The sequence below is a fragment of the Candida orthopsilosis genome (assembly GCF_000315875.1).
Source record: "Candida orthopsilosis Co 90-125, chromosome 4 draft sequence".
Lineage (NCBI taxonomy): Eukaryota > Fungi > Ascomycota > Pichiomycetes > Serinales > Debaryomycetaceae > Lodderomyces > Lodderomyces orthopsilosis.
In genome coordinates, this window is record NC_018297.1 from 125,144 (window position 1) to 140,091 (window position 14,948).

The following is a 14,948-nucleotide window of genomic DNA, read 5'->3' on the forward strand; positions in this document are numbered from 1 at the left end:
TCTATTTCTCAAAGTCTAGACCCATGATATGGTCTGCGTAAGGACCTGATAAGAACACTAAGTTGCAACTTCAGAAAATCCCTCCTCTTTAGATGTCATTGCACCAGTAGTCGACTTATTCGGTAATCTTGCACGAGAGAGAGCCTGTCATTAAGTAAGCTACATTTGTACATTGAAGTTATATAAACCTATATCACAGCAACCTTCAAAAAACAACTATAGCCAAACGCCAGACACAAGTCACATACTGTTTTCAATCAAACAGCATACTTCTTAGTCCACTCTTTGGCTGTAGCTTCGTATTTCTTTCTATCTTGTTTATAAATGTGAGCAATTTCCGGAACCAAAGGATCATCTGGATTAGCATCAGTCAATAAGGAACAGATGGATAATAAAACTTTTGAAATGGTTAAGGCTGGAGACCATTGATCTTTCAAAATATCTAAACAAATGTTACCATTGGAGTTGATATTCGGATGATATATTTTGGTGGTGAATGCAATCTTTGGTGGTTTAAATGGATAATCTGTTGGGAAATGGATACTTAAAAAAAATACACCTCCAGCATATGGCGAGTCTGGTGGACCCATTATAGAAGCTTGCCAGTGGTATAAATCATCACCTACTGGACCGGCTGAGCATGATGATGGTGGATCTCTAAAATACAAAGTTAGTATACACATCGAGGAAGTATGTGGAAACATGTAACTTCAATCTACAGCCAAGGACGGCCACATAAGGGGTTGTTGACAGTTTGAGTACCCGTTATGGGTAATGGCGGTTTTTGATGGTGGTCTAATTGAAGGAAAAAAATGCGTCGCCGTTGTAGGTCACACCGCGTAATTCCAATCAACAAACTTTCAACGCCATCGACAAGACGTGCCAATAATACATCGTACTTGAAGGACACGAGCGAAATGGGTTGCAACACCCGTATGAATATCAACAAACGGATAGCAAACTTTCTCTTGATATGACGCAACCAGAGTAGTTTTTCTAATTTGTTGAAAAATGTTACCTCATACTTGATCCATATTGGACCAAAGATTTTGTTCCTGTTTCCATCATCTGGATATAGTAATGATTAAGTTGTGTTACGTACCTTCCCAAGTCTGATAACTCTTTGTTAATACGTTTTAATGACATTATGATAATATAGTTATTTGATTATTAATGGGAACTTTATGTGGTATTCAATATTCCTTACGTGGTTATAAAAAATTGTTAAGATTTTTTCTGTTTGTCCGTCTCTCTAACTGATTTGGATTTTTTCTTCCTATTTTTTTTGCTATTTCGTAATCATTGTTGAATTAGTTTTCTATGCAGTACTACATAAGAAGGTAGTGTAAGTATGTATAAGAATTGTAGTTAACGACTAGAATTTTCCATTGAAAACTAAAAAGTTAGAGAAAGGTCGTGTGATTGTGAAGGAATTCATCGGCTCATTGATCTTACAGACGGGGCAGGTGATTTTTGCAACCCATGTTTTGTATACAAAAAATACATGCATGATATCTAATTAACAGTAAACAGTTCTGAACTGTCATCGTAAGGACCTGATTGACAAAAGCTTAATTTCTTGGGTTAATCTTGGGTTAATCTTCTGATGTGATCTTTTTTGGTGTATATTTGTTGCAAAATTGGTTTCTCTTGACATTTACTCGTACTCGTGATTAGCATCATATATATCGACAATCCAATATTGTAGTTCAGCTTTGAATCTTATTTCTGAAGCCACAGCTTTGTATTAACAGCTTGAATGATGTGTATACAGCCATGAAATCCATTTTCGATGATATATACTTTACGAGGAGGGCAACCCTTCAAGGCTCAAAAAAACCTCTTAAAACCCACAACAATGATATAAGAATATTACTTAAATTGAATAGAAATATAAATTAGAGATCTTTCAATTAGGTATTCGTTATTCGAATAGAAGGAGAGGGGTCCAACTCCTTTACTATCTCTCATAACGTAAGTTTATGTATCTTTATTAACCGAGATTAAGTAACAGATTACCTAATACACACTAATTCCAACAAAAGTACAACCACATTTTTCTTGTGTGTAGTGTGTAGTGGGTTAGACCCGTAAGAATAAAATATTTTAACCAGAGAATCTCCATTTGAAAAAGAAAGCGTAAAACTCAAAGGGTGATATAGACTCCATAACTTGTCATATTCACTACAATACAAACTCCATCTCGGTTCTTGATTGTTCTCTTGGTAAATTCCGCGCAGACAGAAAACTTTCAATATTTATATAACCCCACTAAAAAGTTTGGCCCAACAAAAGTTACTCCGAAATCACCTCCAGCACCATTTAATCCTACACAAGCTATTATTTTGGTTGATGCTAGTAACATTCAGTTCAAGAGCTACATCCGATAATTTGAACCAAAATAATGCTAGCGATTCAAGCACTATGACTTCAAACGGGGAGGAAACTCAAGATGAAATGATAACACCAAAACCAACTAAACTGAATCCCCAATTGAAAGATCCAACTACTAAAAGGAAGGAAGAAGGACAGAGTATAACAATGAAAGCACGATATCACCAAAACAGCTTTCAAGTATCTTTAACGCGCAAAAATAGTACACAGGGAGGTTCATTTGATTCACAAAATGGGGCCAAACAATCATCAAGCTCACTTTTGATTAAAAGTCCTACTGATTTCCATAAATTCAAAGAGAATGGAAGGTCACGTTTAGGGTGTTTGACATGCAAAATACGAAAGAAGAAATGTGATGAAGTGCGACCAGTATGTTCTGATTGTAAACGGTTGCATAAAAAATGTTATTATGTCGATCAGTCAACAATGACTACGGAGGAAATACGTAGTTTGAAACGCAAAGTTGAGCTTGAAGAAAGTAATCACAAGTTAAGGCGAAGAAAGAAATCAAAGTCCAAGGTAACGAAAGAGGAGCTGAAAGGGGCCGGTAACCCACAGCCGCAACTGCCTTTAGGTCACACCAGAGTTGAACTGACGAATACCCTTGATCTGGTATCTCATATGTCACATGGAAAGCCTGGTGTATCCTATGCTGAAAATGTCGATACAAACACCTCCAAGGGCAATATCAATCTGATTCATCCAACTATAAGCAACGATATTCACACATTTGCTCTATCGGATAGAAACAATTCTGCCAATGTATCAAACTTGAGAAGCACAGCTGGTCAGAACATAGAATTATCAAACAACGAACAGGCTAACTTGGAAAATGAATTCGACCTACATCAACCATCAACACTAAGTTCACTGATACCTCACCTGGCTGATCCATTCGAAGATGTGCTTGGCTCATTCAAGTATCCTCATCCAGTCGATAATGCAACTATCGAGTCCCCTTCGGCATTTTTGAGCCTACTTAGAGAAATGAATAATACCACCACTTCAGAAAACAAGATAGAAGAAATTGATGATTCCAAATTTGACGAATTCAAACATATTGCTGCAGCTTCTCCTGAAGTAGCTCCTGAAATTTATGCCATGATTGAGTCTTTTGATCAAGCACGAACTCATGACCATGTGGAACGGTCTTTAATAACTTCCAGTCCTTCATTCCCTGACTTTGTATCTACCTTGAATGCTCATTTTAATCCATCACCTAACCCACAACCAAGTTTACTGTCTCTTCCAGAACTTGCCGACCCGTCAGTATCATACCTTTATAATTACTATGTCGAGGTAATCTCCAAGAAGGTGTCGGTGGCTCCAACATCTCAAAACGAATCCAACTCCTACCAAAAGATTTTCCTCCCGTTAGCTCAAAAGGATAAAGGTGTGTTGTATAGCATATTAGCATGGGCTGGGTTCCAATTGGGTGGTAAATGGGAAGCAGATGCAACTAATTTTGTCAAGAAAGCTATGCAACATTTCCACCAAAACAACAACAATGATATGCAATTGGTATCATCGTATGGGGGGCTTGAAGGTGATCGTAGCTCCATAATTAACAAATTGGCAATTTTAATGATCCTCGTCGGAGCAAACATTTGTAAAGGTGATGTGAAAAATTGGAGTGTGTATTTACGATGGGGATGGAAATTACTTTCATCTAATGGTGGAATCTTGCGGTTTAATCAGTCAAAAGAGGAAAATTGGTTAATTTCGAATTTTGCCTATCATGATTTATTGGCTAGTTCAACTAGCGAACGAGGTACTTATTTCACTTCTCGTGAATACAACAAGATCTTTGAAGATCATGATGTATTTTTCCTTCTGGGTCAATTAAATCCATTATTGGGAATTTCAAAAAAAATGTTTACTATTATTGGTGAGATCTCGACACTACTTTACGAGAGTAAGAAATTATTGCATGAATATTATTCACGAGGAGTTGATAATCATCTCGAGCAGAGTAGGGAATTCCTCAACGAGTATCTACATGGACTTGATGATGAATCAAAGCTCAACGAAGAAATTGAGGTGGATGAATTCTCCGATGTTAGTGATCACCACAAAGCTAATCAATTGTTATCTATAATGATAACAAAAGCAAAGGATTTAGAACGGCATATTGATGAATCGAAACCTGATAAAAGTGATATTTGCAACTTGACTGATTCGGATCTAGAATTACAATTGACATTATTTGAAGCATTTCAGCTAAGTGCTAAATTATTCCTACGTGAATCACTTCTTCGTTGTAATCCATCCCATTTAGAATCACAAATGATCAATAACGATTTGATTAAATGTTTGGATATCCTAATTGGAACACCTGTACAAGCATCACTTGTGTTTCCCTTTTTCATTTCTGGAATCCATTGCGTTTCAAAACATGATCAAGAGTTGATGTTGCAACGAGTCAATTCATTTATTGAACATTATGGAATGTTCAATGCTAATAGAGCAAGAGAAGTTATGCAAAAGATTTGGAAGGAAAACTGTAATGGAGATAAAGTAACTGACTGGCATTCTATGTTGAATGATTTAGGTTGGGATTTGAATTTTGCTTAGATGTATAGGCATATAGAAATGATACATGATACAATAATATTATTATTAAAGTAATTCGGTTTTTGCTACCATGTGAATATCACGTGTACAATTTTCTTTCTCATCTCAAACCCAAAAAACTGAATGAAAAAAAAAAAACTTCACCTAGAGAAGGGGGCAGAGATAAGTTTAATTTTCCACACCACATACAAACCCATACATATACATATCATGGCAGGATTGGACTACCTTCTCTTTGAAGAGGCTACCGGATATGGTATTTTCAAAGTTCTCATACAACAAGATGACATTGCATCCAGATCAAAAGAAGTCCAAGAAGCAGCTCATGATTTATCGAAATTTTCCAAAATGATTGAATTAGTTTCATTTGCTCCTTTCAAAGGTGCCGCACAAGCTTTGGAAAATGCTAACGATATTTCTGAAGGTTTGGTTTCCGACTATTTGAAAGAAGTTTTGGAGTTGAATTTGCCTAAAACTAGTAAAAAGATTAACTTGGGGGTCTCGGATAAAAATTTAGGTCCTTCAATCAAGGAAATTTTCCCCAATGTTGATGTATTGTCGAATGAAATTGTTCAAGATTTCCTCAGAGGTATTAGAGTGTTTGGAGCTAAGTTATTTAAAGATTTACAAGAAGGTGATATAGAAAGAGCACAATTGGGTTTAGGACACGCTTTTTCTAGAGCTAAAGTCAAATTCTCAGTACAAAAGAATGATAACCATATTATTCAGGCAATTGCATTGTTGGATCAATTAGATAAAGATATAAATACATTTTCAATGAGAGTCAAGGAATGGTATGGATGGCATTTTCCTGAATTGGCCAAGATTGTTTCTGATAATTATCAATTTGCCAAATTGGTTCTTTACATTAAAGATAAGTCAAACTTGACTGAGGATGATTTACATGATGTTGCAGCTATCTTGAATGAGGACTCAGGAATTGCTCAACGTGTCATTGACAATGCCAAAATTTCCATGGGTCAAGATATTAGTGAACAAGATATGGATAACGTTATTACTTTTGCTCAAAGAGTGGTTAATTTAACTGAATACAGACAACAATTGTTCAAGTACTTAACTGACAAGATGCACACTGTGGCACCAAACTTGTCTACATTGATTGGTGAGGTTGTTGGAGCCAGATTAATTTCTCATGCTGGGTCATTGACCAATTTATCCAAACAAGCCGCATCGACAGTACAAATCTTGGGTGCAGAAAAGGCTTTGTTTAGAGCCTTGAAGACAAAGGGAAACACACCAAAGTATGGTTTGATTTATCATTCATCTTTTATTGGTAAAGCTGGTGCTAAGAATAAAGGTAGAATTTCAAGGTATTTGGCAAATAAGTGTTCTATTGCTTCAAGAATTGATAATTATAGTGATGAACCAACTACAGCTTTTGGTGAAGTATTGAAGAAACAAGTTGAAGATAGATTGAAGTTTTACGATACTGGATCAGCACCAATGAAGAACTCTGATGCCATTAAGGCTGCTTTGGCTTTGACCGGAGGTTCTGATGCTATTGTTGAAGATGTTGAAATTGAAGATGTTGAAGAGAAACTGGAGAAGAAGGAAAAGAAGGAGAAGAAGGAGAAAAAGGACAAGAAAGAAAAGAAGGACAAGAAAGAAAAGAAGGACAAGAAAGAGAAGAAGGAAAAGAAGAGAAAAGCTGATGATGAAGAAGAAACCCCAAAGAAGAAGAAAAAGAAGTCCAAGGATTAAATGGAATAACCTCAACCACTGTATATTATAGTAAACGGAAATTAAAGAGAGAGAGCGAGGATGTAATCTACGCAACAGTTTAATATGATATCTCTTAGTTCAAAATTCCTAATCTGTTAAATGAGCTAGCAAATAAAAAACACAACAAGTACAAGGACTCACACGATCTTTAGGATCGTCAGCCTTTAAAACAATGGCATTGTTGTTGTAGTTAAAATCCCCTTCCTCTTCATCTTCCACCTCTTTGTTTCCTACTACAGGTGCACTCGTCTCTGCCTCATCTAAAAAAGCACGAGGTCTTTTTCACTTCTTTTTCAACCTTGACACCTTGAGACGTAGTTCCATTAGCATTGACAATAGTACTAGACCTTCCATCTCCTTTAGATCCACTCTCTTTCGTCATGATTGATCCCACAATCTTGAATGTTCTTGCAATCTCACTTCCACCAGCACCAATTGGAACAGTTGCATCCTTATCATCGTCATCTCCTCCTAGTTTCTTATGATTTGGGAAATGATTGTCAACAAATTGTTCCAATGATTCATTAAATGGAGCAACAACAGGATCAACAGGCTTAATGAAGATGTTTTTCCCATTTTCATCATGAGTCTTGTTATGCAATTCTTGGGACACATTCGAAATCTTATCCTTTGTAGGTTCAACGATAGTCTTATTTACTGGTTCAATAATCCGTTTGGAGACGGTTTCGTTTATGGCGGAAATTTTGTAATTCATAGTATCAACAGCAACAAGTACTGGCGTTGTTATGGGGTTTGTTAAATCTTGTACTTCAACCGTTTGTAAACTAGGTACTAGATAATCCAATTTAGATAAAAGTAAATCAGAATAAACGTCACTGGTCTCAACTAGATATTTAATTGGTTGAAATTTACGAATAAAGGTGAATGTCGATTTGGTGGCATTGGTGACATATCCACCTAATGGAATCATTTTGATAACTGATTCACTGGAAGCAACAACTGGATATGATTTCAAGTGTTTTGGAGTCAATAAACCCGGTAATGAACCTTTTGAATCTTTAGTCACCCCTGCTGCATCTCTATCTCCAGGCTGTTGTTGTGGTTCTGGTTGAGCATTTTGACTCTGGTGCTGTTTTGATGATCCTTCAACTGGTTGTTGATGGTCACACATACCGTTTTCAAAACTCTGTTGTTGTTTATGAGTAGTAGTAGTTTTAGTAGATGTCATGATTGAAAGTAATCGTTTGATAATATCTAGCACTGATAAAAAGCAAGCCAAGATTAGGAATGAAAGAAGTTCAGGAACTGAAGAAGACATACGAAAGAAGAAGAAGAAGGAAAAAGCCAAAAATGAGAAGTTAATTATAGAAGTTGAATGTTTCGATCAAAGGCAATAATAGTAAGAATGTTTGTGCTTGTAATACTTTTATTGAAATGCCGAGTTGGGATTGACAGAATTTTAGTATGGCTGCAAAAACGACACAAAAATAAAAATTTTCCTATCGCCGCCAAGCAGAACTCAACCTAAAGAGACCAAGTTTATGATAATACTTGTATTCAGATCAACTAAATAATCTTTCTAATATGCAAAAATAACTCACTCGAAATAAAATATTGTAAAAAATGTGAAGTTTAAAAACGGAGTAGTCCATACCCCTTCAATGAGCTTCAGCCACAACTTTAACCACAACATCTACAGCATCAAGCCCGAGTCAAAACACGTAACAATCAAGCCAAAACCAACACTTAGTCAAAAGTTCAAACTGAAAGCAAAAACAGCAAAAGCAAAATAATATCACTCAACTTTTTTCTCCTCTTTTAACCAGTTCCCAACTCCCTCGTTTCCTATCTTCATATTTAAATATCCAAGTTTGACCTTAAATATTTAAACAACAAGGAATGGATACTTCACCATTGCCGGCAACATAACTACCATTATAATCATCCTCTTGATTGTCATGCTCGCTCTTTAACTCACACTGATCAATAATATCATAATCAGTATCATCACTCTTCTCAACAAAGCTACCATCACAACTCGAGTGATCAGATACATAATCAGTCAAATCCGACTCAAAACCTCCTCCATCGCAACCGTCAATATCTTGGCATGAAGTATTGGTCCCAATTTGGTTCATGACTCCCATTACATTATTCTCAAACTCGTCATTGGACATTGGAAGTTGATTAAAATCAAGGAAATCTTGCTTAATGTGACCAGTGGATAATGTGAAGTTTGGATGAGGTGTTGATGGGCAGTTGACTTGGGTTATGATGTTATTATATGGAGTTGAATAATGAGCAACCTCGTTTTGGGTTGTGATGTTCGTTGGTTCTTGATCAGCAGTAGCAACATCCTCTTTGTTTTGTTGTTGGATACCACTTGTCTTCACGTGCTTCAGTCTTGTCCTTAGTGAAAATGTCATGTTTTGCATATTATTACTACTCGAAGCAGGTGTGATTGGATATTGGCAAGCCCCAGCACTCTTGCTGTTTCTTGGGAATCTTTTTATGTCAAACTTGCTTGAGGAATCAAATTCAGGAGTTATTAGCATGCTGGTGTTGCTGATTCTTCCGTTGTGGTTGTCAACTTCAGCTCCTAACTCTTGATACACAATGTCTTCTTCACCATCATCGACATATTCGTCATCAGTTACATCGTCCATACTGTCATTGGAAGCTTCTTCTTCCGGGTTGTAGCTAAATGGAGAACCAAGCTTTGCTTCTTCATAATTTTCCAGCGCAATTTCTCTTGACCCAGTATATTCTTCAACTTTAACTGGGTTGGTAGAGTCAGCATTTGAATGTTCAGCATCCTTTTCCTTCAACTCGCTCTCCGTATGAGTAGTAGATTTGGTTTCCATCTTGATAAGAACTTTCTTGTTTTCAAAACGATCAACGTCTTGTACTCGTGTCCCAGATTCTTTTATCTCTACAACAGGAGTAACATCAATGCTGCATTCCCTACCTTTTACTTGACTAGCCTTTGACTCTTTTTCCAACTTGGCAATCTCTTGTTTAAACGTTGCTCTAGTTTGTTTTCTTCGAACACTAGGTTTTTTAATTTTCCCACTACGTCTATGTCTTAATTTCACAACCAAGGTCCTTCTCTTACCCCTGCGACCCTCTTCGTTTTCTCCATCCATCTCATTAGTCTCGTTCAATCCGTAGATTCTTGAATTAATTTCCCTGGGAATAATCTTACTTGCCATAACAACTTCATTGGGTTTGAAAGGATGTTTCAACCGACTAGTCATGATTTGAATCTGATTAAAATCAAACAAGTCCCGTTCATGTTGTGGAATCAAGTAAAATAACTCATCTTGATGACGAAGTAAATTGTAAAACACACGTTCATACATTGCCAAATATAAGATTTCTTTGAGCAAGGAGAACAAGACCGGTTTTTCTTGATACAGTTTTAAATCCACTCGTCTTAAATCAAACCTGGGATGTCTTAGGACATTAATCAACACTTCAACACGACCTATTTTATCCAAATGATCAGGTTCTATGTGATTCACATGTTGAGGCCACCAATCTGGTTTTGATTTATTATAATCACGATAAGGGAACAATGCTTGTTTATTAGGTTCAAGTATCTTGATCCAGGCTTTAGCAACATCTTTACAAACATATTGTGATAACGAATTGAACAAGTCACGATACTGATTAAGCAACTGTTGAGGTGATTGGTTCTTGGTCAATATTAAAGGAAACAGGTTGATTAAAGTTGGTTTTATCGTGGTTAATGACGATCTTCCTAACAACAATTTCAATTCTTCAATTTGTCCCAGGTTGAAATGAGGTGAATAATGGAAAGTCAATTCTGTATTGGGACGTGAATCATCTTGAGTTATGAGCATATATTTGTATGATGAGTTACCACTAATCTCATGCAATTGATGGATTACCGAGGTTAATACTTGAATTTGTGACATGAAGGTAGGAAGTAAGATAAAGACAATGTGAATAATACTTTTTGAGGTCAGTCTTGATGACGAGGATATGCAAGATATATATATATATACAATCCACTTAACAACCGACTTTTTGGCAAGGGATTTGCATTGAGTATTAAAGGTTAACACATAAGTGGTAGTTTCAGGGGTGTGTGGGTGTGTTTATGTGTGTCTGTGTTTTAAGGACGATTCAGGCTCTTAAAGTCATCAAGATTAAGCGCCTTAAACAGTACATTAATTGCTTTGTTTTGTTTCTTTTTTGTTTGTTTGTTTGTTGGTGATAATGTGTTGATATTGGACAAAACCTTAATTTTGAAAGTAAGTACAATAAGAGAAAGTAGTTACATCTTGTGTGTATAGCTCTGTGTATTATGTATCAAAACAAAGGAGAAATATTGTATGCCAAATTGTGCAATTACAAACAATGACAATATTAATAACAACGAGCAACGAGCAACGAATAACGACACGACACACACTGACGTTGTTTGATTTAACACAAATTCTTGCTATTAAGGTGTTGTTATATGTGATTTATTGGACACACCCAAATACTAATCCGTGTACGCTGTGAGTCTATGGTAGAGAGAGGGTAGCGAGTGATAAGTTGCTGAGTACTGTGTGTGGTAATTGTAAAGGGTCAACAATACTACCCTGAAAAAACAATAAAACACAATATAGTTGGTTTAGTCATTGTTACTAGTGGTTGATATGACAACGAGAAACAAAGGGCAAAGCTACTTCACGCCCACCAATCACACATGGACACAAGGGATCCCAGAGTGCTTTACCACATAGCCAAGAAGAAGCCACAAAATAACTGTTAAAACAGAAGGCAGATACGAAAAAACCAAGCCATACACATTACACACACATCTCGTTGCATGAGAATAAATGTTTGTTTAATTGAAAAAAGGAGAGAGAAATCAATACTTAGCAACCCTTTGCTAATCGACTGCTAGAGTGGTATATGTAACAACGACTTATCGTATTTCTTATGTTACTGTTCTACATTCCAATGCATTACGAACTTCGTGTATTTTCAATATCGTCACAGTTTCTTTCGTCATCATCACCGAATACTTCAAAATGAGCTCATCTCTTTATGTCCTTTCGTTTTACTCAGTTTTGCGTCAAATATGTTACGACACAAATACAAACAAATAGTAGCAAATAAAATTAACATGTGAATTTTATACACGGGCAATCTCACTATGCAAAGTTTCACTTCCTCTCTTGAATCAATCAGACATAGAAAAAGCTGCACCTATTGTAGCTATTTAAACTAATGATTTAAACGAGGAGACTAGCCTTTAAAGTAATAGCAAGGGAATCTAAATAAATTTTACAATCTAGACTAAAAACAAGGTGTAAAAATATTTTAGACTAATGTAATTTTAATGCGTCTTCAGATTGTGTAAACTCTTGTTGCACATAGAAAATTTTCATTCAATTAGGGGAAATTTCAACGTATAAGTCTTCTAATTCTTACAGTTCTTAAGCAGTTATATATAATACACTCTTTTATAAACCCCCCTGTATCGGACAATAAAACCGCCTTATGAAGAAAGAGTACCAACATCAATAAGAGTCTATACTCTTTTAAAATACTTTAGTTCCTCGGCTAAAATAAAATGATAACCTTTTACTGTCAATCGGTAATTTTGTATGAGCGTTACACAATACAAGAAAATAATAGTAAACATCAAAAGTTTAATTCTGCTTATTTTTCAAAATCCTAAAAGGAAACAAAAGATCCAACGGGGCGTTACCATTGATATGTTTTCATCCGCCGTTTAATTCAAAGAATTAGCAACAACAATTGACTGTAGACATTTTAGAACTGCTATTTGAAAATCCACACACAGCAACAGCATTTGTATTGTGTGTGGTCAGTACAGTAGTAAAGGGGTTTCAGTTAAATCTACCACACATTCACAATCAAAAGTAACACATTGTCGTCCTCTATTTGTCAGTCTTGTCTATTCTATTGTTTTATTATTTGCTCTTTGGTTTTGGTCCCTGCAAAATATTTTCAAAAGTTACACAATATGAGAATCAAATAACAAACCAATCGCAATTTAATTTACGAAATGAAACGCCCACATTACCTAACTCACGGCCTTTGATATAACCGCGCTTAGACGTACCTTATTTCATTCACTTGCATCAAAAACTAATCTCTCTAACCAAAATTTCATAACCCATACACTAGGCCAAATAAAATTATTAATAGGAAATTCATCTGTGAAACCAAATTTTCCAACGAGCTTAGCATAAATCCCAATAGAAATCTTCTATGTTGTTCTTTTCTAGTTGTAAGACTTTTAAATATTGGGGGAGGACTACACTTTCAAAAGCACAAACAGAAATTGTACACACAGACACTTAATAATATGGAAAATGCGTTTCTGTCTTCATACGTTTGTTTTTTCAAACAGCCCTTTCCTCTTCCGCCTTCGTAAGTTGCTACATTAATCTTGTGTGTATTTTAATTGGTCTAGGGTTCTGACTCCTTCCGTCCTTTGACCAAACATTTCAAAACCCGATACGTTTAATACAACTTGACACTTTTTTTTGTTAACATAGCAAAATTGTTTTAAAATTTGTGTCTTGTGTCTGTTTACTACGTTTGTACAAAATATTCGTACGTTTGTAAGAAGCTAGTGTTACCATTTATATATTTCTGTCATTGTTAAGTGTCACTGTTAAAAATGATTTAATGGTTGCCACATATACGTTGGTATACTGTTTTAGTGTAAGTAATCACTCAACTGGAAACAATTCACAAATTTTCAATTTCTTGTCTTGAACAATGCAAACCTGTAAAGTTATACTATACTACTCATTGTTTGTCCGATTCATAGTGGAGGTAAAGTAGTTTGCTGTACTTGGCGATTGTCGTTAATTTAATCAACCCTGTAAATCTCGTTAAAGTAATGTTTTTAGACTATACATTTGACCACTACTCAATTAACCGAGTAGTACTATCACCAACGAAAAATATCGCCGAGTGTATATCTCTATACACGAAAGTATTACCACTTAGTTATCATGTGAGATCTCTTCCAAAAAGAAAAGTAAAAGAAGTGTTAGAACATATCCTCCAAATATAATAATTGCAATATGCGCTTAGAATTCCCTCCCCCTTTCGACTTTCATGTGGACCGCAGTCTGTTCTGGTACTGTTTAAAAACGTTTGATACTACACACAATTGATCTAAAGTCTCATGTATCCAAGGGCAGTAGCTGTAGATTTGTGTCGGAATAAAGGGATCACACACAGGCATAGACAAACACGTGGACACAAACACATAGACACGCATGTGGTTTTCTTGTTCCCTTCATATTTGACAGTAACACTGATCCTCTCTTGTTTTTTGGTTGAATATTTTCCCTATTTCGTAAAGTAGAGGAGACGGATACAAAACCTTAAAGGTACAATCCAATTGTTATTACAATAATTATCCCGACAAAAACAAGGACAAGAAAATCAAGTCAACAGGGTCGATAATTCAGATTGTGCAGGAGTAGTTGCTGACAACATAAGCTACCAAAGACAAACACAGAGCTTTGCTCGAAAATAATAGTCAATATTGAAAATTTCGTTTGTTTTTAGCATTAATACAAGTATTCACATTAAAATTACATGACTTACCATGCTTCAATAATGATCAAAGTCAAATATCTAGAAAGCCAAAATTGTGAATGGTGTCTACACTAATGTTTAATAATGTAATCATAACGTTTATTCGTAACAATTGTAGTCCTTTAATACCCCACAACAGGAATTTATACATTCTCCTCCAATATTGCCTCCCCCCTTAATCAAAGCATACAATAAAAATCTTTTTCCAAATAGGCGCTTTGTTAAACCTTTCCTTCTCTTCTAAATTCTGCAACTCCAAAATCTCAGGATCGTAAATAACGCGATCTTTATCAACATCAATTTCATTCACTGGTTTCCATAATCTCCAATTGCGAGTATACAATTTATGACAGATGAAACAAAGCAACATTACTGGAGCACCCAAATAATTTTGGAAAAAATTATTGGCATCAGCTTTACCCTCTGGAAACAATGATGTCCAGAATTGTGCAATTAAAATTAGACTATTGATGATAATTGAACACCATGATCCAATTATACCAGTGGGGGCAACGTATGCTAATGTATCTAATTCAATCCCATTATGTTTCAAAGCTGCTCTAAAACGAAGATGAGACACACAGATAAATAACCAACATACAACGAATGAAATTCCCGAAATCGACAAAAGCCAATTGAATACAGTTTCTTCTTGGTCGTAAGTA

General features: G+C 35.7%; 6 protein-coding genes across 6 annotated transcripts; 2 read left to right on the forward strand and 4 right to left on the reverse strand. All coding sequences in view use genetic code 12, as the record gives it.

Annotated features, from left to right (window-relative positions):
- Nucleotides 1-257: 257 nt before the first annotated feature.
- On the reverse strand, nucleotides 258-1,146 carry CORT_0D00870 (Ubc4 protein; the record flags this gene model as incomplete). Its single annotated transcript, XM_003869023.1, has 2 exons — nucleotides 258-657; nucleotides 1,103-1,146. 2 exons carry the CDS (start codon nucleotides 1,144-1,146, stop codon nucleotides 258-260), a joined length of 444 nt encoding a protein of 147 aa, XP_003869072.1.
- Nucleotides 1,147-2,352: 1,206 nt separating this feature from the next.
- Nucleotides 2,353-4,968, forward strand: CORT_0D00880 (Uga3 transcription factor; the record flags this gene model as incomplete). The annotated part of the gene is made up of 1 exon (XM_003869024.1): nucleotides 2,353-4,968. The coding sequence occupies one exon, from the start codon at nucleotides 2,353-2,355 to the stop codon at nucleotides 4,966-4,968; it is 2,616 nt and encodes an 871-aa protein (XP_003869073.1).
- A 123-nt stretch (nucleotides 4,969-5,091) lies between these two features.
- Nucleotides 5,092-6,690, forward strand: CORT_0D00890 (Sik1 U3 snoRNP protein; the record flags this gene model as incomplete). Its single annotated transcript, XM_003869025.1, has 1 exon — nucleotides 5,092-6,690. One exon carries the CDS (start codon nucleotides 5,092-5,094, stop codon nucleotides 6,688-6,690), a length of 1,599 nt encoding a protein of 532 aa, XP_003869074.1.
- Nucleotides 6,691-6,967: 277 nt separating this feature from the next.
- Nucleotides 6,968-7,990, reverse strand: CORT_0D00900 (hypothetical protein; the record flags this gene model as incomplete). Its single annotated transcript, XM_003869026.1, has 1 exon — nucleotides 6,968-7,990. One exon carries the CDS (start codon nucleotides 7,988-7,990, stop codon nucleotides 6,968-6,970), a length of 1,023 nt encoding a protein of 340 aa, XP_003869075.1.
- Nucleotides 7,991-8,549: 559 nt separating this feature from the next.
- CORT_0D00910 (hypothetical protein) lies at nucleotides 8,550-10,613 on the reverse strand (the record flags this gene model as incomplete). Its single annotated transcript, XM_003869027.1, has 1 exon — nucleotides 8,550-10,613. One exon carries the CDS (start codon nucleotides 10,611-10,613, stop codon nucleotides 8,550-8,552), a length of 2,064 nt encoding a protein of 687 aa, XP_003869076.1.
- Nucleotides 10,614-14,458: 3,845 nt separating this feature from the next.
- Nucleotides 14,459-14,948, reverse strand: CORT_0D00920 (hypothetical protein; the record flags this gene model as incomplete). Its single annotated transcript, XM_003869028.2, has 1 exon — nucleotides 14,459-14,948. A coding segment is annotated over one exon (490 nt), but the record flags the coding sequence as incomplete, so codon positions are not given.